This window comes from Mustela erminea, chromosome 5 (assembly GCF_009829155.1).
Source record: "Mustela erminea isolate mMusErm1 chromosome 5, mMusErm1.Pri, whole genome shotgun sequence".
NCBI classification, from domain to species: domain Eukaryota; kingdom Metazoa; phylum Chordata; class Mammalia; order Carnivora; family Mustelidae; genus Mustela; species Mustela erminea.
The window spans coordinates 107,968,703-107,994,358 of NC_045618.1; the positions used below are offsets into that span (position 1 = coordinate 107,968,703).

General features: G+C 33.6%; 1 protein-coding gene and 1 pseudogene across 8 annotated transcripts in view; both read right to left on the reverse strand.

Annotated features, from left to right (window-relative positions):
• On the reverse strand, positions 1-24,964 carry LOC116591470 (annotated as a pseudogene).
• The window catches only part of C5H14orf39 (chromosome 5 C14orf39 homolog), a 92,038-nt gene that overhangs the window by 12,349 nt on the left and 54,033 nt on the right, over positions 1-25,656 (reverse strand). For 7 of the 8 annotated variants that reach the window (XM_032344390.1, XM_032344392.1, XM_032344389.1 and 4 more), the window contains 10 exons: positions 24,086-24,273; positions 23,953-23,995; positions 21,880-22,000; positions 18,579-18,676; positions 16,782-16,915; positions 16,007-16,083; positions 9,729-9,814; positions 9,588-9,646; positions 3,918-3,979; positions 2,440-2,615 (listed from right to left, as the gene is read on the reverse strand). In XM_032344390.1, the coding sequence (XP_032200281.1) occupies positions 2,440-2,615; positions 3,918-3,979; positions 9,588-9,646; positions 9,729-9,814; positions 16,007-16,083; positions 16,782-16,915; positions 18,579-18,676; positions 21,880-22,000; positions 23,953-23,995; positions 24,086-24,273 (1,044 nt within the window). The remainder of the gene's footprint in view (positions 1-2,439; positions 2,616-3,917; positions 3,980-9,587; positions 9,647-9,728; positions 9,815-16,006; positions 16,084-16,781; positions 16,916-18,578; positions 18,677-21,879; positions 22,001-23,952; positions 23,996-24,085; positions 24,274-25,656) is intronic. The other variant, XM_032344394.1, reaches the window with a different exon arrangement.

The window sequence follows — 25,656 nt, forward strand, 5'->3', positions numbered from 1 at the left end:
TTAAGAAGTAAAATGAAGTTTGAATAATACAGTTTGTGGTGTGGTGACATTAGCAACTGCCAGTTCTTGCCCATCAATGGGTCCCAATTCTTTCAATGTCTTGGAGAGATTTGGCCTTGTTCATTCTTCAATAGAGGTTACTGACTGTGAGTAAAGTGTTCTACTTTTTCCCTCTAAAGTGGCTGTGATGGCTGGAGATTTCATCTGTAGAAAAGCACTATTGGTTAAATAATCTAAAACCACCTGGAGTTTAGTGGTTGGAGAACACTGGATATTTTAAGGAAGCTGGCTATATAAGCTGGGCAGTTTTCCTTTCTTTCTGTTTCAAATGTATATGTGTACAGTCCATCTACATCATTGAATACCAAGTATTAAGAGGAATATACGCACTTGTGGCTATTTTAAAAACCTCAGTGGCACACACAGCTGAAATGACATTTGTAGAAGCTACTGCAGGAATGACTTGTTTTACTACTCCTTGAGTGAATCTCTAGGTAATACCCTTAATATTATATTGTCCTGTTCTCTTGACGGACTTTTGGAAAATCCACTGAATATGATCAAGATCATCTCCATCTAATGGAACTCCTTCTCTAAAAGCTGCTCCTTAGGCCACTACAGGATCCTTACATACTCAATACAGTGTTCTGGTAGCCTGGGCATAGACTCAAAGGTGTACATGGGATCTGTGGAATCTGTGGAAGATACAGTTCTAGTGCACATTCAATACAAGCAGTAATTCCAGGCAGAATCACCCAAGCATTTCCTTTAAAACCTTCTGTCCCTCCATCTATCCAAAGGACAATGGAGCTTAGGTCTTATACACCATCTTCATAATTTAGGAGAGATATCAACATGCCATTAAATCCATCTTCTGGCCATGATAGAGTCCAGTCCACTTATAATTATATGATATTGTTGATAGAAAACGTCATTAAAATCCTGAAATCTTGTTGAAATATGGAACTACACTGCAATTAGGAACTCTGTCATTTAGAAATTCTGCAGCAATTTAGCCTTAGGTCTTCCAACATCTTAAGGCCAATATAAAAACTGCCTATTTAGATTGAAAACATCTATAGTGTCCATGTCTATAACATAAATCTGTCTAAACCCAGACAACGCCAGATTTTTCAGGAGCTCACATCCTAAGCTTCCAGTCCAATGAACAGAACTTTACAAGTATCTAACAAAAATGAGAAATTCAGTGCTCAGTTTGAAATCAGGGTGTGTGAAGGGTCCAGATCACTCGAGGAACTTCTTTTTGGTTGCAGCGACCTTCCCAGTGTCTAGTGTCCCCACACCCAGAAACAACAGCCATTTTCTCAGCCAGCAGCTCCTCTATTCTTGTCTTTGTCTCTGGCTATTCACCATCCAGCATGTTCTCCTGAGCTGCCTGCATTTGAATCTCAACTCTATTATTGACAAGTTGTATCACCTGAGAGTCTGTTTCCTCTTCTATAAAATAAGAATAATAATGTATTTACATCTCATAAAGTTTTGAATATTAAATGAGCAATACTTATAAAGGGTTTAGACAGTTTATGCTTTTGACAGATAAGACAAAAATCTGAAGATCTTTCCGTAACTGTCTCCATTGACCATCAATGAGTCACTTAACTTTACAGATCAGTTTTCTCATCCGTAAGTGGAGGTTTATGGCAAACATATCCTTTTACAGTTCTCATATTTGATGGTGAATTCCACTTTGAATATACTGTGTGTGAATCAACAGCATAACTTTACTACATAAAACTGAGTAGCAATTTAAAATACAGAAATAGAACATGGGTGAGAGAGTACTGAAGTGGAATCATTGTTTTAAAAGAATCTTTCATTTTGTAGTTTAAAAAGGGATTAAACTAAACAAAAAGGTTAAATGCAACCTTTTCTCTTAGCTGTAAACAACAAATCTGTTGTTACCCAAGATAAATAATCATGTTAAGAGATATTACTGCCTACACCAAAGTTACGTAACAGATGGCAATTCTTGCTTTAGACACTACAACATAAGGAAAAATGACAGCTGGAACATTATTCAATGATGTCCACAATTTACAATACATGATAATAACTTTTTAACTTGACATTTAATATTTTTCATATACTTTTTATCCTTTAGAAAATCTTAAATGTATACTATTGCACTAGATAAATACTCATAATCTATATCCACTTCAGCTGAATGCTGTAGGAAAAATGGGGAAGAGTTTATATGAAACAAGAATGGCAGAATGTTAATAATTGTTTAAAGAGGGCAGTAAGTACATGGAGGTTCATTACACTAGTCTCTCTCCTTTGTGTATTTGAAATACTCCATAATAAAACCTTTTTAAAAGTTACAGGTACTAGACATTTTACTATTCTTATCAATTATTTATAAAATATTGGCTCAACATATATAGATTCTTTAATAATAGTTATTAATTAAAATCCTACATTTCAAAAGGGGGGGTTTTAGGGAATAATTTCTCCAAAGGTTCAGGTGTTTTCACAGCTTCAGGCGTTTTTAAAAATAAAGGAATTTCAGAAGTTTGTAGAAAGTTCTCAGCCCTTTCTTCTACTTCATCACTATTATTTTCTATTGGCTTCTCAAAATGTTCTGCACATATAACCTGCAAATTCAAAATAATAAAAAACTATAAAAATGAATGTTATTTTTAAAAAATGTTATTACATTAACAAATTCACATGTAAAAATGTGTGAGGAAAAACACCATATTAATCAATGATGTTATATGTCATAATAAGTAAAATAAGAATAATTGATGAAAGAGATACCAAAATATAATTGTGTAAAATATGGAAAAAAAGTTTTTAATTTTCTGATTTCTCTTTTCTTCCCAGCTCCACCTCCCTTACCTCTACCTAAAAAAGTAAATGATAGCCAGAACATACTCAAATTGATGAAGAAAAATGGTTAAGGATGTTTTTTAAAATTCTACATCATGCACTGGCTCATGAATTGTCTATGATATACAGGAAGGGAAAAGTGATTTACTTCCAAGCAATCTTATTCTCATTGGTTGTGTTCTTTGCACATTTTGTCCTTATAAATTCATTACTTTCCTGCAAAGGTTGAAAACGTGAATACTAATTTTCCCTTATATCATTTTGTGGGGTAGGACTATGATTCCTGAAATATGTTTGCTATAATAAACCCTATTTCAGAAACAATTTGGGTCTGTCTACCAAAAAAATTTTAAATGTTCTTTTTACCTGCTCTTTTTTTTTTTAAGGTTTTATTTATTTATTTGACAGACAGAGATCACAAGTAGGCAGAGAGGTAGGCAAAGAGAGCGGCGGTGGGGGGGGGAGCAGGCTCCCCGCAGAGCAGAGAGTCCAATGTGGGGCTCGATTCCAGGACCCTGAGATCATAAACTGAGCTGAAGGCAGAGGCCTTAACCCACTGAGCCACCCAGGCACCCCTTTACCTGCTCTTCTTGAGAAGAATTCTACTGTGTCATTTATCTTGCTTTAACCCTTAGCAGCTAACTTAGTAAAGCCAATAAACATTGTCTACATCTATCATTAATGTTTTCCACTATTAAAAAATATTTTGGAAAATACTTTTGTGGCAAACACCAGTCTTGAACTGCCTTGGAAAGTCATTCAATTTTACCAAACAAAATTGTTTTCTTCAGTTGTGATATAAATATATATGTATATATACATATACATATGATCAATTATTAACAACAACTCTGTGTATTTTCATATAAACTTTTTGTGGCTTCATTTTTTAAATCTAGAACTCCTCTAAGGAATAGAAGCTTTAACATCACAGGAACTTGATTACTAACCTAAAACACCTAGACCTCACATATATAATCTTCACTAATCTGAAATTAAAATGGAAACAGCATTTTAAATTGGAATATTTTGCTTAGAAATCACAAATCAAATACTTGACTTACTTGTGAAGTACATTTCGATTCTCTCAATTGTCTTACTGTCCCTTGATCTTCACTCTCAGCATCTGTTTATTACAGAAGAACTAGTTTTTCTTTTGGCAATTTAATTGTAAAGAAAACATATAAACAGTAAGAAAGTGAATATTTAACTGTTTTTGACCTACAAAAATAGGTTTCATATAGTTTAACCCAATCCACACAGATAAGAGAATAAAACCCATGTGAACAGTTTAAAAGAAAATTATAGAGAATACCCATGTAACAATCACACAGGTAAAGAAACAGAAAATCATACATACTCCAAATGTCCACATATTCCTCATATTGTCCTCCTCAGAGGTATTGACTATCCTGAATTTCCTTGATTTGCTTTCTATAGTTTCATCACCTAAGTAATTCAGTTATTTTTCCTGTCTTAAAATGTTATATGATAAAATGGTAATATAAGTGTTGTCTTGCTTTTTTTATTCAGCATATGCTCGTGAAATTCATCTGTATTGTTTCATATAGACATAATTTGCTTACTTGTATTGATTTAAGTATTCCATTGTACAAACAACATAATATATCCATCTGTTCTACTAGCAAACAGGCATTTGGGTGTTTCTACTTTGAGACTATTACAAACAGTGATCTTTACATATATACTTGTATGTATGTACTTGTATTTCTTCAGGTATATACCTAGGAGGGTGATTACGAGGTAAAGAGTATATATATCTTTCATTTTACCAAATTTTAAACTATTTTCCAGAGTTTATTTTCCAAACTATTTATCAATTTTTGTTGTGGTACCTAGCCATCCTAACTTACCTTAGGAACTCATTCAGTTTCACCAGACAAAACCATTAGCTTTAATTATAATTTATATATAGTCTCAATATACAGTTATTTATAAATGAGTTCCTCCAATAGTTATGAGAGTCCTTATTGTTCTATATTCTCATTAATACTTACCACTGTCAGACTTTGAATCTGCTAATCTGTTGGATGTGTAATAGCTCACTGTGGCTCTTTCAGTTTCCTAATTTGCTGAGCATCTTTTCATATGTTTATTTACCATATGAGTTGCTCTATTTGAAGTGCCTACTTGCATATTTTGCACATATTTCTAATTGGGTTGTTTGACTTATTCTTCTTGGTTTGTAGAAATTCTTTATATATTTTTGGAAACTGGTCCTTTGACAGTTTTATGTGTTAAAAATATATCCTATTGTCTTCATTTCTTTTTAATTTTTTTAAGATTTTTATTTATTTGAGAGAGATAAAGAGAGCACAAGAGTAGGCAGAGTGGCAGGCAGAGGAAGAGCGAGGAGACTCCCCACTAAGCAGGGAACCTAACATGGAACTTGATCCCAAGACTGAGATCATGACCTGAGCTGAAGGCAGACACTTAAACGACTGAGTCATTCGGGCTCCCCTTCCATTCTCTTTATGTCTTTTGATGAACAGAAATTCTTAAGTTTAGTATAGCCAAATTTATCAAACTTTTTGATTGGGCATTTTAATTCTTATTTAAGAAATTCTTTCCTACCTTGAATAGACCTTTTTTATTTGATCATCTGAAAGCTTTTGTCTTTTGCAGTTAAGTCACAACTATTATTTTCATCACATATTAACTTCCTCAAAAGACGGGCTTGGATATTGTTGAAAAGAGTCCTTTTTTCTTCTAAGATAATTACATGCCTTTTTGGGTATGAAGCCTTACTATATATGCTGAACAGCAGCTAGACTACGCCAGGCATATGCATTTCCCCACGTATCTCTATTAGGGGTGCACTGTTCCTAGAGATCAGCTTTCTTCTCTTGTCTAACACTCTGTCAGCTTAGTATATATAGAAAATTATAAACAGGTGGAACAAATCATCTGAGCAGTTAAGATAGAATTCTTTCTTCCAAAAGACAGCATGAAGAAAACCCATCTACATGGAATAAGCACATTATGTTGGTTGACTATTATATTGAGAGAGAGAAACAGATGCATAGTTTATTCTAAGACCATTCTGAGTATACATATATTTACAGAATTTTTCTACTGCCAAAATGAGCCAGTTTTTTAAAGTTTTTATTTGAACTCCAGTTAGTTAACACAACGTAATATTAGTTTCAGGTGTGCAATTTAGTGACTCAAAACTTAAAACACCTGGTGCTCATCACAAGTACACTCCTTAATTCTCACCACCTATTTAACCCACTCCCAACCTCCTTCTCTTCTCATCCATCAGTTTGTTCTCTATAGTTAAGAGTCTGCTTTTTGGTTTGCCTCTTTTTCCCCTCCATGACTGTTTGTTCTGTTTCTTAAATTTCACATACAGGTGAAATCATATGGTATTTTTCTTTCTTTGATTTATTTCACTTAGCATAATACTCTCTAGAGTTCCATCCAGGTTGTTGCAAATGGCAAGATTTCATTCTTTTTTATGACTAATACTGCATTACGCGCGCACGCGCGCGCACACACACACACACACCCCCCACACATCTTCATCCATTCATCAATCAACGGACGTTTGAGCTCTTTCCATAATTTGACTATTGTTGATACTGCTGCTACAACATCAGGGCACATGTGCCCCTTCAAATCAGAATTTTTGTATCCTTTGGGTAAATACCTAGTTAGTAATGCAATTGCTGGATCACAGAATAGTTCTATTTTTAACTTTTTAAGGAACCTTCACACTGTTTTCCACAGTGGCTACACCAGTTTGCATTCCTATCAACAGTGTAAGAAGGTTTCCCTTTCTCCACATCTTCACCAAAACCTGTTGTTTCCTGTATTGTTAATTTTAGCCATTCTGACAGGTGTGAGATGATATCCTGTTGTACTTTTATTTGTATTTCCCTGATGATGAGTGATGTTGAGCATCTTTTCATGTGCCTGTATGTCTTCTTTGGAAAAATATCTATTCATGTCTTCTATTTTTTAATTGGATTGTTTTGGGGGTGTTGAGTCTTATGAGTTCTTTACATATTTTATATATTAACCCTTTATCAGATACGTCAGTTGCAAATAACTTCTCTCACTGCATAGGTTGCCTTTCAGTTTTGTTGACTGTTCCCTTGGCTGTGCAGAAAATTTATTTTGATGAAATCCCAACAGTTTATTTTTGCTTTTATTTCCTGTGCCTCAAGAGGAGTATCTAGTAAGAAATTGCTATGGCCGATGTCAAAGAGGTTACTGCCTGTGTTTTCCTCTAGGATTTTAATGGTTTCCTGTCTTACATTTAGGTCTTTCATCAATTTTGAATTTATTTTTATGTATGGTGTAAGAAAATAGTCCAATTTCATTCTTTTGCATATGATTGTCCAGTATTCTCAACATCATTTCTTGAACAGACTGTTTCCTTTCCATTGAATGGTCTTTCCTACCTTGTCAAGATTAGTTGACCATATATAGTTGTGGGTCCATTTCTAGATTTCCTGTGCTGTTCCACTGATCTATGTGTCTGTTTTTGTGCCAGTACCATACCATCTTTATCACTACAGCTTTGTAATATATATAACTTACGTCTGGAATTGTGATGCCTCCAGCTTTGCTTTTTAAGGTTGCTTTGGCTATTCAGTCTCTTTGTGGTTCCATAAAAATTTCTGATTGTTTATTCTAACTCTGTGAAAAATGATGGTAGTATTTTGATAGGGATTGCATCGTATGTGTAGATTACTTTGGGTAACACAGATATTTTAACAGTATTTGTTCTTCTAATACATGAGCATGGAATGTTTCTCCATTTCTTTGAGTCATCTTCAATTTCTTTTATCAGTGTTTTATAATTTTCAGAGTATGGGTCTTTCATCTCTTTGGTTAGGTTTATTCCTGGGTATCTTGTGGGTTTTGATGCAATTGTAAATGGGATTTATTCCTTAATTTCTTTCTGCTGCTTTATTATTGGCATATAGAAATGAAACAGATTTCTGTATATTGACTTTGTATCTTGCAACTTTACTGAATTCATGTTACCAGTTCTAGCAGTTTTTTGGTGAAGTATTTCAGGTTTTCTCTATATAGTATCATATCATCTACAAATAGATTAAGTTTTATTTCTTCCCTGCTGATTTGCCTGCCTTTTATTTCTTTTTGTTGTCTGACTGCTGTGGCAAGGATTTGCAGTATTATGTTGGATAAAAGTGGTAAGAGTGAACATCCCTATCTTGTTCCTGATCATAAAGGAAAAGATCTGTTTTTCCCCACCGAGGATGATTTCAATCGTGGGTTTTTTGTATATAGACTTTATTCTGTTGAGGAATGCTCCCTCTAAACCTACTTTATTGAGGGTTTTTATCATGAATGGATGTTGTACTTTGTCAAATGCGTTTTCTCCATCTACTGAAAGGATTATATGGTTCTTATCCTTTCTTTTATTAATGTAATGTGTCATGTTGATTGATTTGTGAATACTGAAACAACCTTATTCCTATCGGGAATAAATCCCACTTGATAGTGGTGAGCAGTTCTTTCAATGTACTGCTGGATTTGGTTTGTTCATATTTTGTGGAGAATTTTTGCATCCGCGTTCATTAGAGATATTGGCCTGTAGGTTTTTTTGTTATTGTTTTAGTCTTTATCTGGTTTTGGCATCAGAGTAATGTTGGCCTCATAAAATAAATGTGGAAGTTCTCCTTCCTTTTCTATTTTTGGAATAGTTCGAGAAGAATAGGTATTAACTCTTCTTTAAATGTTTGGTAAAATTTGCCTGTGAAGACACCTGGCCCTGGATTTTGTTTGTTGGGAGATTTTTTATTACTGATTCAATAGAATGAGACATTTTTAAAACTTCAAAATAAAAGGCTATAATCCACATCATAAAGACAAGAAAAAGTGAAGACTTTTATATAGCCTAATATATATATAGTGGAATAACTGTTATTCATTATTGGATTACTAATATGTATGTATATGTACATATGAGATATCTTATATTACACACTGTATTATATATATTATGTATACACATGTACATATACAAATATATATTTACATACACACACAGAGTTTTTTTCAAGAGTATGATACCCTTAAAATCTTCCAACAGCTAGTTGGTCTAAGAAAATAAACTCATATATATATATCTCCAGTAACATTTCTACACTTTTATTCAAAGAAAATAATCCAAACAGTAAAAGATTTATGTAAAAGAATATAGTAGCCTAACCTAGAAACAATAAAATATTTAATATTTTGGAGAAGAATGGCTAAATAATTAAAATAATTCAATATTTTGAGATAATGGCTAAATGAATTATAGCATATCCTTCCATGGCATATGATACAGTCATTAAAAATAAAATCTATTTAATGGCATAGAAAAATATCCTAAACAGTATATCAAATGGAAAGAAAAGTTTACAAAATGAGATATAGTATGTTTCAAATTTGGGAGAGAAAATAAAGAACACACATATACACAGGAAAGAAGGACAAGAACATATACCAGTATGGATGGTGCCAGTTATACCTGGGTGATGGTATCTTTGTTTCTTTTGTATTTTTCCCTGTTTTCCAAATCTTTTACAATGAAATGATATATTTTATATTGAGTGAAAAATGCTTTTAAAAACCAGGCATGCACAGTCAATCAAAGATGTGAACAATCCAAATAATATATTTGAATAGTATAAAAACTGGATATAATTTGTTACTCCCATTTCTTAGGAAAAAATGTAAATAGCAAATACCTGTATCTCCTTTTTCAAACCACTGACTGCAATTTGATGGTTTCTGTGGGGTTAACAATCTAAAATACAATAAATAAAATTTTTATATTATTTGTTGAACTGATAAATTTCAGAATTAAAATATTTTATTTTAAAAGTTACCTGAAATGCATCATATTTTGAGAATTTTTAATAGCCACAGAATTTGAGCATTTTGAATGGTCATTCAGAGTAAAGTCATTAAGTACCTGAACAAAAGAAATTAAGTATTAGAACCAGCTGCACAGACAATAAAAATTTTTTGCTTGCCATGGTTACTGAAGGTTCTCCAAGAACATTGTCATTCTCCTCATCATCATGAATATGAACAACTATAAACATTAACTGAAACCACTACATACAAAATATTCAAATACTAGGAAACTTTAAGACTCATAAGGAATTTAGTATTTTGGACAAGTAAAACAACTATGCTTCGTAGTATTTCTACATTTAAGGTAAACTTACAATTTTTTATTCCATATTTATGACTATTCAAGTCAATCTTAACCATTTTCTCAAATGATATTTGTCTATTCTTTATAACCTCTTAAATTGAACATTAAAAAGCAAAACAGGTTAAAAGATTAAAACCTGAGATTTTTTTTATATATATAAGATAAAGGTAATATTTCAATTTTAACTTTAGATTTTATTTAATATCAATATCTAAGCCACTGCTTTACTAATGTTTGTATTGTCTGTTTCAAGTCATTCATTCTCTGTGAGTCACTCATTTTGAAGAGTTCCGGATTTTTCTTATTCGACTCAACATAAAAATATCTTTAATAGGAAAAATCCCATTTATTTTTATTATAACAGACATTGGTCTGAATTCTGTGATCTTATTGTACTTCTAAATCATAAAAGACCTTGCCCCTTAAAGAACATTTGTCCCTTAAAGAATAAGTGTTGTTACTGTTTCGATGTATTAAACAATATACATTTTGTATGGGATCCCTATAAAAGTATTTGTACAAGTTAAGTAGTTATTCATAGTAAGATTCTAAGAACTAAAATTGCTGAATATTTACATTTTTATTTTTAATAAGTATTATGAACCAGTCCTCCAAAGTAATTACACCAAATTACATTCCCACTCTTGGTGACTTTACTAGATATTATCAAATGTTGTAGTGTTTGCAAATCTGATAAGGGGAAACCAGATACCTCATTGGTTTAATATGCATTTCCCTGTACCCCAAAATTCAAGCATCTTGTTTTGTGACACTTTCTCTGTAAACTGTTTTATCTTTTGCCTATCTTAAAAATTAATTTGTATTATGTATTTATGTATTACACATTCTGCATACCAATTTCCTATCTATTCCGTCATTCTCTATAACTTGTTGGTGTCTTTTGTCACAGCAAAGTTTTTTGTTTGATGTAGTCCACTGATCAATTTGTCTTTTCTTACACCACACTGTTATAATCATTGGATTTTGATAATATTTTAAAATGTTCTGGGATAGGGTGCCTGGGTGGCTCAGTCGATTAAGTGGCCAGCCAACTCTTGATTTTGGCTCAGGTCATCATCTCAGGGTTGTGAGACTGAGTCCCACACTGTGCTGTGCACTGGGTATGAGGCCTGCTTATGATTCTTTCTCTCCCTCTCCCTCTGCCCCTGCTCACTTGCTCTCTCTCCCACCCTAAAAAAAAAAAAAATGTTCTGGTATTATGTAAATATTCTGGAATTAGGACTGTGGTGATGGTTATACTACCTTTAGAATATGCTAAAAACTGGGGCACCTAGGAGGCTCAGTTGGTTAAGCCTCTGCCTTCCGCCCAGGTCATGATCTCAGGGTCCTGGGATCGAGGCCCACATCGGGCTCTCTGCTCAGTGGGGAGCCTGCCTCTCCTTCTCTCTGCTTGCCTCTCTGCTTACTTGTGATTTCTCTGTCAAATAAATGGGTAAAATCTTAAAAAAAAGAAAAAAAGAATACACTAAAAACCACTGAAATGCACATTTTAAAATGAATTTTACGATAAACATTTTGATATCTAAGAGTATGAGTTTCTCTCACATTGTTTAAAAAGATCTTTTATTTTAAATCTTTAAAATTATTTATTAATCTGTTGATAAAGTGTCAATATGATTGACAGACTTTTCTAATGCTATCATTATAATTCTTGGGAAAACCAACTTTTAGTCATAATATATTGTTTTTTTAATGTTACAGTGCCAAACTAGGTTTCCAAATGATTTATTTGGATTTCTACATGTATATTCATTCTTGAGATGAATGTATAATTTTTTCTTTCACTATCTTTGTCCTTGCTACCTAAGGAATAGCCATGCATAATTTATTGGCTAGTTTCCAACTTCTTCTATACTCTAGAATTACTTATTAATAATAAATAATAAAATGATTACTCTCAACTGGCAATTTTTCCTCTCAGGGAGCATCTGACAATGTCTAGAGACCATTTTCTATTGTCTTTTCTTTGGTGTGGGTGCTATTTGCCTCTTGAAGTTCACAAGATGACCCTACAAAAAAGGATTATCTCGCCTAAAATGTCAATAATGTCAGAGTTTAGAAATTCTGATTTAGTCCTTAAAGGTTTGGTAGAATTCACAGGAAAAACTGATTCTGGTATGTTTTGAAAGGGGTGTGTGTGTGTGTGTGTGTGTGTGTGTGTGTGTGTCAGAGGGAGAAGGGAGGCAAGTAGGGAAGGAAAGAGCAAAACAGAGATTTGCTTACATTTCAGTTTAGCTTATGTTTCCAGTTCTTCTAGTTTATGGTTCTATTCATGTCTTTCTTTTTCAGTCTACTTAACAATTTATATTGTCCTAGAAAATTAATAACCCCCTCACGTAATTTTTCAAATCTATTGTTATAAAGTCTTGCATAGTATTCTCTTAGGGCCTTGAAAACATTTCTTCCCTATGTACAAGGATATGCACTTTCTCCCCTTATTATTATTCCTTTTGGGAGGTGGGGCTTCTCTTTTTTTAATACTTGCCGCAATTTTATTTTATTGATATTTAAAAGTTATTAACTTCTGGCTATACTGATTAACCCAACTTTCTAATTTAATTAATTTCTGCTTTTCTCTTTATTAATTCATACTTTCTTTGGATTGTTCTTTTCCTGTTTTGAGTTGAGCTTTTTTCACACTTTGAATTGAGCTGTTCACACTTAGAGTTCAGCTAATTTTAATCTTTATTTTCTAATATACTTGTTTTCAAATATAAATTTTGGAGGACCAATTTGGATACATTCCATAGGTTTTGGTTTATAGTATTCTAAATAGTTTTATTTTGATTTCTTCTATAACCCCCAAATAACTGAAAGTGTATGAATTTCTTTTTCCTCTGCTAAATACTTTTTTGAGGAGGATTTATCTTTTTGTTGAACTTTTCTTTTTTATATAGTGGTGAGTAAAGAGAACAACTTTTTAAAACTGGTTGAAATATCCTTGTAGTTGTAGTAAATGGTCAATTTTGGTGAATACTGCAAATATCAGGAAAAGAAAGCATACATGAATCTGAGAAATGATCTTGTTTAAGATGCTGTTATTTCATTCATTTGGTTTTGTAGTTACAATGTACCCAAACTCAACACCTAAACTCAAGATAGTACTTTTTTTGAGAGAGCTATCCTTTTTAAACTGTGGATTCAATACTTTCTTGGAATTCTATCAATTTTTACTTTATATATGGTGCATCACGGTTCTTAGAACTTGGTGAGTTACTCTTTTTCAAAAATATGAAATATAGTTATCTTTATTAGTGATTTTTGTCTTGAACTCTATTTTATATAATACTGTTACATCTGCTTTTTGTTTGCATTTGTCTGATATATATTTCCCATTTCCTTCTACCTTCACTCTTCATTTGTCAAATTGTTTCAGCTCTTCTGTTTTAAAAGTATATGGCTGTTCCACTCTGGAAAACAGTATGGAGTTTCCTCAAAAAGTTATATATAGAACTACCTTACAATCCAGTAATTGCAGTACTAGGTATTACCCAAAAAATACAAAAATACTAATTCAAAAGGATACATGCACCTCTCTGTTTACAGCAGCATTACCAATAATACCAAATGGAAAGAGTCCAAATGTCCACTGACTAATGAATAAAGGAGATATTCACACACACACACACACACGCGCGCGCACACACACACACACACACACACACAAACAAATGGGCGTATTACTCAGCTGTAAGAAAGAATGAAATACTGCTATTTGCAATGATGTGGATGGAGCTAGAGAGTATTAGCTAAGTGAAATAGAGAAAGACAAATACCATATGATTTCACTCATATGTGGAATTTAAGATACAAAACAAATGAACACTGGGGGAAAGAGAAAGGGGCAAACCATAAAAGAGATTTTTTGATAATTTTACAATTACAGAGAACAAACTGAGGGTTACTGGAGGGGAGGTGGGCAGGGGAATGGGTTAAATGGGTGATAGATATTATGAAGGGCTCTTAACTGTGATGAGCTCTGGATATTGTGTATAAGTGATGAATCACTATATTGTATACCTGGAAGAAACTGGAATTTTAAAACTTGGAAGAGGAAGAAAAAGCATATGTCTGTATTTATATATATATATTCCACAGAAGCACCTCTGTCAATTGCTGATTACTGATTTGTTTAAAACTATTTATGGCATCTTATTTTCTATTTACAATGCATTCTAGCTATTTTATCCACCCTTCCTTTCTTGCCTTTTGTTGAACTGATTAAGTTTTCTTTGTCTCATCCTTTTTTTCCTATTTTAAATTTTACACAAGGCTGGGACGCCTGGTTGGCTCAGTTGGTTAAGCAGCTGCCTTCGGCTCAGGTTATGATCCCAGTGTCCTGGGATTGAGTCCCACATCGGGCTCCTTGCTTGGCAGAGAGTCTGCTTCTCCCTCTGCCTCTGCCTCTGCCTGCCTCTCTGTCTGCCTATGCTCGCTCGCACTCTCTCCCTCTATCCCTGACAAATAAATAAATAAAATCTTAAAAAAAAAATTTAAATTTTACACAAGGCATTTCATTTATGTTACATATCCTTACGTGTTTAATATACATGCATGAATTCACACTTTTTGTTTTCCAACAATTTATAAGTAAATCAGTATTATTTCTTCTCTACCTCTATCCCCAAACAAAAAAAAAGAACTTGGGTAAATTTTTGTTTCCCTCACTTATCTTCCCACCCTCATCCCATATTGATCTAATCTGAAATTTTAGTACCAGATTTATAAGTTTTTGTAATTAATACATATTTAGAATTAATAAGTTTCATTAATTACTTTGGCCACCACTACACCTCTGTTTGTATATATTAATCATGAATTAATGAAAGCAATCATATTTTTCATTGAGAATTTCCCTATGGACTATTTTCAGGAAAAATGGGGGACGATGGAGATGTGCCACATCAAAAGCCAGCTTTCTGGGTGGTACGTTCCCTGTTTTTCATAAGCATCATGAACTTCGTACAGTACCACCTATCTCTCTAACCCAAACTCTTACTCTTACTGCTTCCACCTGGAGACAGTCATGCCATTGCTGATGACTGCCCATAGGCAAAGGGGTTATGAGATGAACAGGTGTTAACTAACTCCCACTGAAGTAACCCAACCAATTACCCTACTCATTATCTCCACACCTATTCCTTCTGCAAGAGTATTCTATACAAGTCATGGGCCACAATTTCCCTCTTCAATCCAATTCTGTTTTCCTTCTTCAGAAATATGTTTCTGATCTACTAGGTACAGAGCTTGGTTTTTTGTTTATTTTTTTAGAGAGACAGAGTGTATGTGTGCATGCAAGCTTACGGGGAGGAGCAGAGATAGAGAGAGAGAGAGAGAATCTTAAGCAAGTTCCATGTCCCGTGTGGAGCCCAGTGCAGGGCTCAATCTCACATCCCTGAGATCATGACCTGAGCCAAAATCAAAAGTCGGACACATAACTCACTGAGCCACCCAGGTGCCCCAGGGCTTGGTACTTTTAAATATCTTTTCTATTTTTAAGAGTGAGAAGGCTAGGGTGCATGAGTGGCTCGACTGAGCCTCTGCCTTCAGCTGGGGTTATGATCCCAGGGTCCTGTGATCAAACCCCGCATCTGCTCCCTGCTCAGCAGGAAGCCTGCTTCTTCCTCTCCCACTCCCCCTGCTTGTGTTCCCTCTCTTGCTGTGTCGCCCTGTGTCAAATAAATAAGTAAAATATTTAAAAACAACAACAACAACAATAAGGCTATGCAGTGAATATTCAGGCTGACATTCTGAAATTGTTTTAAGATTTTTAGACCTTGAGTTATAGTAATGGCTGAGTTAATATATTTATAACACATATATACACATACACACAGACTTATGTTCCAAATGCAATACATTCACGGTTTCAATTAATGCAAGCAAATATTTAATTTATACTATTAAAAAAGAAATACCTACCTGCACATTGTTTTCTTTCTGTCTAAAGTCAATATTGGCAAGCTTTGCCTGCTTCACAGAACTTTCTTCTTTTTTATCTAGGTTATTAAATTGTACAACTTCAAATGAATTTCAGAGATAGAATCAAAAATTATGCCCAACATTCAACCTAAGCTTGTAATTTAAAAAATCAAGTTGCATGAATATTTAACTTAAAATATAGAAATGTGAAATTTCTATATAAGTTTTAATTCCATACTATATAACAGTTATTTCAATAAGCATGAATGTAAAATGAAAACCAGCTTACAAAATTACATCTTTATAATGAGGAACCAAAGAAGACTGGAAGAAAAAGAAGAGCTAAAGGGGTTAAACTGATACAATGTAGTTAATCTAATCTGCAAATCCACCAAATGAAACATGATTCAAATATCTTAGGAGACTAAGTCAGAAATACCATTAACACAAGTCTGCTATCCACTTTAATTATACATTCTGATAACTTCCCAAATGAAAAATTTCTTATTATTCATCCTCCTCTGACAGCTGTGCAAGCAGACCAAAACACTTCCTTTAATATCTTGTGAGTGATTTCTCTCTCAAAGAAAAAAATTTAGGCATAGAAGGCCTATCTTGTTTGCTCTCAAAAAGAATTAAAGTGGTATTTTTTTTTAGTTTACTGCTCTCTAGTATTGTCTGTTCTTGCTTACACCTAATGATAGCAAAAATTGCTTCTATTTCTTCCATGTGTTTGCAAAGAAAACTAAGTTTTTAAATAATTAAGATACTGTACCTATAACTCTTGGTTCTGAAGAATGCATCTTCATTAGTCTGACTAATTTCTGAGATTCATATGGAAGAAATAATTGACTGTTTTGAGGGGTCTTATTCAATATAAGTGCAGGTTGTTCATCTTTTTCAAAAATTCTGAAGAGTGAATTACATTAAATATTTAGTAAGTAAAAATGCATTTTAAATGTATTTTAAAGCTAGAAGAGATATTTATATACTACACAGTTTAAACTCATTTTGCATACACTAAAACTGAGTTCCAGAAAATTTGATAGATCTGCCCAATATTATTAAATTATTTACAGGTGTCACAGTTAAAACACACTTTTCCTGATTAAGTCTGGTACCCTTCTTAGTATACCACACTTTAATTTTTAGAACAATCATTTTAAAAGAATTTCTAAGTATATCAAAGGAATTTAAAACCAAAACTTTATCCACAAACAGCATGCTGTATATTTCAAAGTACTTCAAAACTTTAAAAATAATTATTCAGGATCAAATCAGCTAGTACACTAGAATCCAGAAATCACTAAAGCAATTTATAATCATAAATACGTCTTTTAAGTTTTTTACTGGAAGAAAAAAAAACTCATTGAATTTTTCCTAAGTTAGAGAAATAATTTTAGTTATTGATAGTTAAATACTTTAAGTAATGATGTTATTTATAATAACTATCAAAATAGAAATTGGGTGAAAATGACAAAGCAGTTAGGTAAGTTCCTCTCAATATAGAGGATTTTTACAGTATTAAAAAGTTGCCAATGAAGTGAAATTCTAATCAATTTCTTCACAGAATTAAAGACAGATTATTATGGCTATGAGAAGTGTGAGGGGGGAATCAAGGAAATAATAAATCCAAAGAAGTGGGGTCTGAGAAATTAACTGGGGAGAGGAATGTGTTGAAAAATCAGGACAATAGCAATGGAACTTAATGAGACGAACTTAAGAATTTAAAAGGCTACAGGCAGAAGGAGAAAAAGAAATTTTATCAGAAACAGTAACTATAATACACCTATTTTTCTGTCACACAATAACAGACAAAATCAATCCTTTTTTTTTTTAATGCCTCCACCACTGAAGTCTATTTTATCACCATTAGGTTGAAAAACAAGGAAGCATAGGATGCCATAGATTCAGCAGCATTTTAATTCATCTTCAGTCTCTGGGGCAAAACAAGAACTGGTCAAGCTGGTGACAGGCGTGATAAAAAGGTAAATACAAAGCTATTTCCATAACTGTTCCTCTGTTTTACTCCTTTTGGTGACCCATCATCAAAATCTGTGTGAAATGTGTAATGACAGGTTATAAAACAGCAAATGTGCTACTGCTACCTTATTTCTCTCTATATATTATCCTTGGCCTTACTAAATAACAAGCATACTTGAATGTTAATCTATAATATTTAAGGGTAAAATCAATATTTCTCAAGAAATAAGCAGAAAATAGCCTGCACAAAAGTATATATAAATATACATGTAAATATGTGAATACTAGTGGCTTGGCATAGAATATAAAATATAGAATCAAATGCTTAGATGCAAAATAACTGCTCATATAAAAATCCCATCTTAAAGTTTACCTAGGGGTGCCTGGGTGGCTCAGTCAGCTGACCATCCAACTCTTGATCTTGGCTCAGGTCATGATCTCAGGGTCGTGAGATTGAGCCATGGGTTTGGCTCTACGCTCAGCATGGAGTCTGCTCGAGATTCTCTCCTTCTCCCTCTGTCCCTCCCCCTGCTTGTGCATGCTCTCCAAATAAATAAATAATAAAATCTTTATATAAAATAAAGTTTACCTATCTTTTTCTTTCAATTCCTTTATCTTTTCTATATTTTTATTTTTTTCTTCCAGAGTTTCTCCAAGATTCTTAGTTTCATGGAGTCTTGCAATCTGCTAAAAAGAAAAATGGCAAAGCAAAACAAAGTAATTATCTGCAAAGCAATAAGGAACATATGCTTCACCTTAACTAATGAATATGATTTTTCTATATAATCACAGGGTTTATGTTTTTGTGGCATTAGCTATCTTTTTTTTTAAATTTTTTTAAATATTTTATTTTTTTAATAAACATATAATGTATTTTTATCCCCAGGGGTACAGGTCTGTGAATCGCCAGGTTTACACACTTCACAGCACTCACCATAGCACATACCCTCCCCAATGTCAAAAACCCCACCACCCTTTCCCAACCTCCCTCCCCCCAGCAACCCTCAGTTTGTTTTGTGAGATTAAGAGTCACTTATGGTTTGTCTCCTTTCCAATCCCATCTTGTTTCATTTATTCTTCTCCTACCCCCCAACTCCCCACATTGCATCTCCACTTCCTCCTATCAGGGAGATCATATGATAGTTGTCTTTCTCCGATTGACTTATTTCACTAAGCATGATACCCTCTAGTTCTATCCACATTGTTGCAAATGGCAAGATTTCATTTCTTTTGATGGATGCATAGTATTCCATTGTATATATATACCACAACTTCTTTATCCACTCATCTGTTGATGGACATCTAGGTTCTTTCAATAGTTGGGCTATTGTAGACCTTGCTGCTATAAACATTCGGGTGCATGTGCCTCTTCGGATCACTACGTTTGTATCTTTAGGGTAAATACCCAGTAGTGCAATTGCTGGGTCATAGGGTAGTTCTATTTTCAACTTTTTGAGGAACCTCCATGCTGTTTTCCAGAGTGGCTGCACCAGCTTGCATTCCCATCAACAGTGTAGGAGGGTTCCCCTTTCTCCACTTCCTCACCAGCAACTGTCATTTCCTGACTTAATAATTTTAGCCATTCTGACTGGTGTGGGTGGTATCTCATTGTGGTTTTGATTTGTATTTCTCTGATGCCGAGTGATGTGGAGCACTTTTTCATGTGTCTGTTGGCCATCTGGATGTCTTCTTTGCAGAAATGTCTGTTCATGTCTTCTGCGCATTTCTTGATTGGATTATTTGTTCTTTGGGTGTTGAGTTTGCTAAGTTTTTATAGATTTTGGACACTAGTCCTTTATCTGATGTGTCATTTGCAAATATCTTCTCCCATTCTGTCAGTTGTCTTTTGGTTTTGTTAACTGTTTCCTTTGCTGTGCAAAAGCTTTGATCTTGATGAAATCCCAATAGTTCATTTTTGCCCTTGCTTCCCTTGCCTTTGGTGATGTTCCTAGGAAGAAGCTGCTGCGGCTGAGGTTGAAGAGGTTGCTGCCTGTGTTCTCCTCAAGGATTTTGATGGATTCCTTTCTCACATTGAGGTCCTTCATCCATTTTGAGTCTATTTTCGTGTGTGGTATAAGGAAATGGTCCAATTTCATTTTTCTGCATGTGGCTGTCCAATTTTCCCAACACCATTTATTGAAGAGGCTGTCTTTTTTCCATTGGACATTCTTTCCTGCTTTGTCGAAGATTAGTTGACCATAGAGTTGAGAGCTCTATTTCTGGGCTCTCTATTCTGTTCCATTGATCTATGTGTCTGTTTCTGTGCCAGTACCATGCTGTCTTGATGATGACAGCTTTGTAATAGAGCTTGAAGCCCAGAATTGTGATGCCACCAACTTTGGCTTTCTTTTTCAATATTCCTTTGTCTATTTGAGGTCTTTTCTGGTTCCATATAAATTTTAGGATTATTTGTTCCATTTCTTTGAAAAAATGGGTGGGATTTTGATAGGGATTGCATTAAATGTGTCGATGGCTTTAGCTAGCATTGACATTTTCACAATATTTGTTCTTTCAATCCATGAGCATGGAACATTTTTCCATTTCTTTGTGTCTTCCTCAATTTCTTTCATGAGTACTTTATAGTTTTCTGAGTATAGATTCTTAGCTTCTTTGGTTAGGTTTATTCCCAGATATCTTATAGTTTTGGGTGCAATTGTAAATGGGATTGACTCCTTAATTTCTCTTTCTTCTGTCTTGTTGTTGGTGTAGAGAAATGCAACTGATTTCTGTGCATTGATTTTATATCTGGACACTTTACTAAATTCCTGTACAAGTTCTAGCAGTTTTGGAGTAGAGTCTTTTGGGTTTTCCACATATAGTATCATATCATCTGCAAAGAGTGGTAGTTTGACTTCTTCTTTGCCGATTTGGATGCCTTTAATTTCCTTTTGTTGTCTGATTGCTGAGGCTAGGACTTCTAGTACTATGTTGAATAGCAGTGGTGATAATGGACATCCCTGCCGTGTTCCTGACCTTAGCGGAAAAGCTTTCAGTTTTTCTCCATTGAGAATGATATTTGCAGTGGGTTTTTCATAGCTGGCTTTGATAATGTGCATTAGCTATCTTTTAGTGAAAGTTGTTCAACAAGGTCAAAATTAAAAATAATTCATACTCCTTTAACTCCTTTAACTTTTCCTTACAAATCCATTAACAAACCTAGAGTCGGTGAACTTCCATCTTCTTTTTTAAAAAGGTCAGAAGCAAAGTAGGTATCAATTTCCTATATATAGACACAGTTACCCTATATTTTGAAGGAAGTAGCGTCTATTTTGTTCTTCTTATTAAAATGATTTTACATTATTTGGAAACTTATACCTATGAATGGTGAATGTACCTTCTTTAACACAATTTACAAAAAGTCCATGAAATCAGGTGTTCAATATTTTTCTCAGAATTTGGAAATGACTTTGATGGGTTCTCAAACAGTCAATGAAAGCCATTTTGGTAGAGGACAATAAAAACGTATTCGAGAAAAATATCATGCACCATCATCTTAAGGGCTAAACTAGTTCTTAGTTTTATAAAGATTAAAACCATAAATATTCAAAATTAAATTATTTAAACAATTTACTGTCTTGTTCTCTTTTTTGACAACACTGTTGTAGCCCTTTTAGTGCCTTTAAATTCCTGTTATTAAGCTGTGTCTTGTTTTTAATTAATCTTTTTTCAACTGCCAAAGAAAATTAAACTATTCCGTAAAACTCATAACTAAATACGCTCTGTACCTAAAACACATATTGGCTCCAAAGGTAATCAGAGGTAAATAGATTTTCCTAAGTCTTTCTCTATATTTAGGCTCTTTAGAAATAGCACTTCTAAGACTGTCAACTAACATAGCATTATACTTATACATTAATACATATATTAAAAACATATTACAAAATACATACCTGGTTTAAATAATTAATTTCTATTTCCACTTCATCTACTTCTTTTTTCAATTCAGATGAACTTTTGGAATAATCACTGGCATGTTTAAGAATATCTTGTGTCTTAAATCTCATGTTAGCCCTTTTATGTTAAGGAACTATGTTATGCAAGTAAATTTTACATTTATAATATATGTACCATATCAGAAATAGTTAATACTATGTAACATTATTTATGTATGTTCCATATTGGCAATAAGCAATATTAGTAACAGTATCTGAAAATAGAGGTAAAACTAATATAATCATTTGGCAAACTGACAAAGATAACTTATTGCTTACCTATGTTATATATTGAGCTTAAAAACTCTTCCTGAAAAATATTTGTTAGAATTTTTCCTTTTACTTAAATATTTCACATGGTGGTTGTTTTGTTTTTATTTTTTTTACCCATGTTCATCATGTCTTCTGGCATGACTAATAATACATAATCAATTCAGTTCCAAATTTAACTTCTTGTGTTTCCATTGTTTATTTATTCCAAAGTCAACATTTAAAAATCCAACTGGGGCACCAGGGCGGCTCAGTCAGTTGGGTGTCTGACTGTTGATTTTGGCTCAGGTCATGGTCTAAGGGCCATAGGATCAAGCCCCACAGTAGGGCTCTGAGCTCAGCAGAGTGTCTCTCCCTCTACCCCTCCCCTCTCAAGAATAACTAAATCTTTTTAAAATATTAATTAATTGATTGATTGATTAAATAAAAATCCATCCAATTTCCCTTTTCTTACTCTGTAAGTTTCATCAGTGTAGCTGCCAGACTCAGAAGACAGCTAGATCTTCCATCTGGGCTTCATGCTTAAACAAGATTTATGCCCAATTTCAAGAATTTCTCAGCTGTTAACAGACATCCTGCATAGTTATTAACTATAACAATTTCCTAAGTTACTCCACAAATCATTTAGGAGAACTTAAAAATTAATGGAATAGTGGTAGTGAACAAGAACCCTAGAGAAAATCTGTCAAGTTAAGGCAGAGTAAGAAATACTCTGCCTTAAAACATAAAATTTCAGATGAATATTACTTATAATGCTATATTGTCATAAAAAGTATCAATTAAAATTTTCAGATACTAATCTTAATCTTCAGTTTAAATCCTAATCTTCAGTTTTCCCTATCTCCATCACCTCTTCTTGTTTCTCACATAATCTTATTTCTCATCCCTTCCTACATCAAACTTCCTAAACTTCTGCTATGCCTCGTGCATCAACCAACCTCTGCCTCTTCCTATTGAGAAGTTACAACACAGGTAGGCAGCAAATAAACAACTAAAAACAGTATAAGCTAAAACCTAAACATGAAGAGAGCAAGCAACAAAGGAGTTAAAAGGATGATTTAGAATGAAGCAGAATGAAGTGAGGTAGAATGCAGGGATAAAGAAGACTTAGTACAAGCAGTGGAGTTATAATCTGATAGGAAAGCACATGAAAGATTGTAGAGGTTGGAAGAGGATTAAAGTTCTAAGTTCATCATCAGGGAAGATCTCCTGGACAAACAGATGAGACTTAGACCAATTAAGAATTACTTAATCATCTAATAAAATGCCACTGTATTAGAATTATTTATGTGTCTATCTTCCCTACTAAACTGTGAGCTCCTTACAAAAAGCTCTGTAACTTCTCAAGGACTGCCTGGCACAAGGTAGGTACCAAATCAATCTCTAATAGATGAGTAGATAATTGTGACTCACCTCCTCACCACATTCCTAACCTAAGAAGTAATAATCAACAGATTTAACTGGAACTCTTTCTTTGCTAAGACAGAGAAAGATGACTTTTTCATTGGTTTGGTTGCTAAGATAAACCACTTAAAGCCAGACATATATACCATTTTATTCTCATTAAAATTGCTTGCTTCTCATCACATGCACATATATGAAAACCAATCCCAGATGACCTTTAAAGTAACTTCTAATTTTTTAATTAAACAAAAAAACCCCAAATCCATTTGATTCTTACCAGTAAAACATAATAACAATTAAAATATAAAAATAATACTTATCTAATAAAAATTTTAGGTAAAAATACTTTGTGGATACATATGCAATGTCCATTTAGTAAGTGATGGAAAAGGAGCAGGCACTGAAAAACAAAATCATATTTTAGTCTGATTCATTGTTCTTTTCATGTCCAAGATGCTGTTATTTAAACATATGATAAAAATATTGATACCTAGAAATTCCATAAAGATAGTTTCATTTATTTTTAGTTGTTCAGTACATGCCAATACTCTATTTTGAATTTCTTCATGTTCTCTTTTCTTCTTATAATACTCTTGTGAAAGTGGTGTTTCTGAGTATTTTAACTGATACTGCTTCAAAACATCTTTATACTGACATATATAACCATGGTACATTTTTCTGTTAAAATTAAAAGAAATGATGACAATAAAACAAGAATATATCTAAAAACTGTCTAAGTGTCACCTGTTAAAGTCTAAAAAGTTAAGCATAAAAGGCAAGTCAAATGCCAACTTAACCATGTTTCCCTCAATACTCTTTACCTTTCAAATTTTCCTTAAACTTTATTCCACTTTTCAACTATCTACTTTTTCTCTCCTCTACTTGAGTTATTCCTTGCCCCTCTTCAATTTTACTCCCACCATTCCAAAGGAACTGCCCTCCTCCCAGAAAAGAAAAGAAACTGCCCTTCTCAAGGTCACCAATGATCTAGTTGTCTAACTCCGTGATGTTTTTATTTCTCTTCTTAGTTAATACTGCAGAACCTACTTTTTATAAAAAGTTTTTATTTATCCCAGTTAGTTAACATACAGTGTTATACTAGATTCAGGTGTACAATATATTTCATTCATCACTCAGTGCTCCTTACAAGTGGACTCCTTAATCCTCATTACGTACTTAACCTATCTACCCAGCTATTTTCCCTTCTGGTAGCCATCAGTTTTTTCTCTATAGTTAAAGTCTGTTTCTTGGTTTGCCTCCCTCTTTCTTTTTTCCCTCTTTGTTAGTTTGTTTCTTCAGTTCCACATATAAGTGAAATCATGTGGTATTTATATTTTTCTGATTTTCTTTGCTTAGCATAATACTCTCCAGCTCCATCCATGTCATTGCAAATGGCAAAATTTCTTTCTTTTTTATGGCTGAGAAATATTCCATTGTATATAGGTACCACATCTTCTTTATCTTCCATCTGTTGATGGATACTTGGGTTGTTTCCATAATATGGCTGTTGTAGAAAATGCTGCTATAAATACTGGGGTACATGTATCCCTTTAATTTAGTATTTTTGTATTCTTTGAGTAAATACCTAGTAGTTTAATTGCTGGATCATAGGGGAGTTCTACTTTTCACTTTCTGAGGAACCTCTATACCATTTTCAAGAGTAGCTGCACCAGGTTACATTTCCACCAACAATGCAGAGGGTTCCCCTTTCTTCCCAACCTTGCCAACCCCTGCTGTTTCTTGTGTTGTTGGTATTTGGGACTTCATCAAAATAAAAAGCTTCTGCACAATGAAGGAAACAACAAAAGTAAAAGGCAACTTATGGAATGGGAGAAGATACTTGCAAATCAGACATATCTGATAAAGGGTTAGTATCCAAAATATATAAAGAACTTGCAAAACTGAACATCCAAAAATCAACAGTCCAATTAAAAATGGGTAGAACACGTGAATAGACATTTTTCCTAAGAACATACACAGAGGGCCACCAGATACATGAAAAGATGCTCGACATCACTCATCATCAGGGAAACACAAATCAAAACTAAAATGGAAATCTCA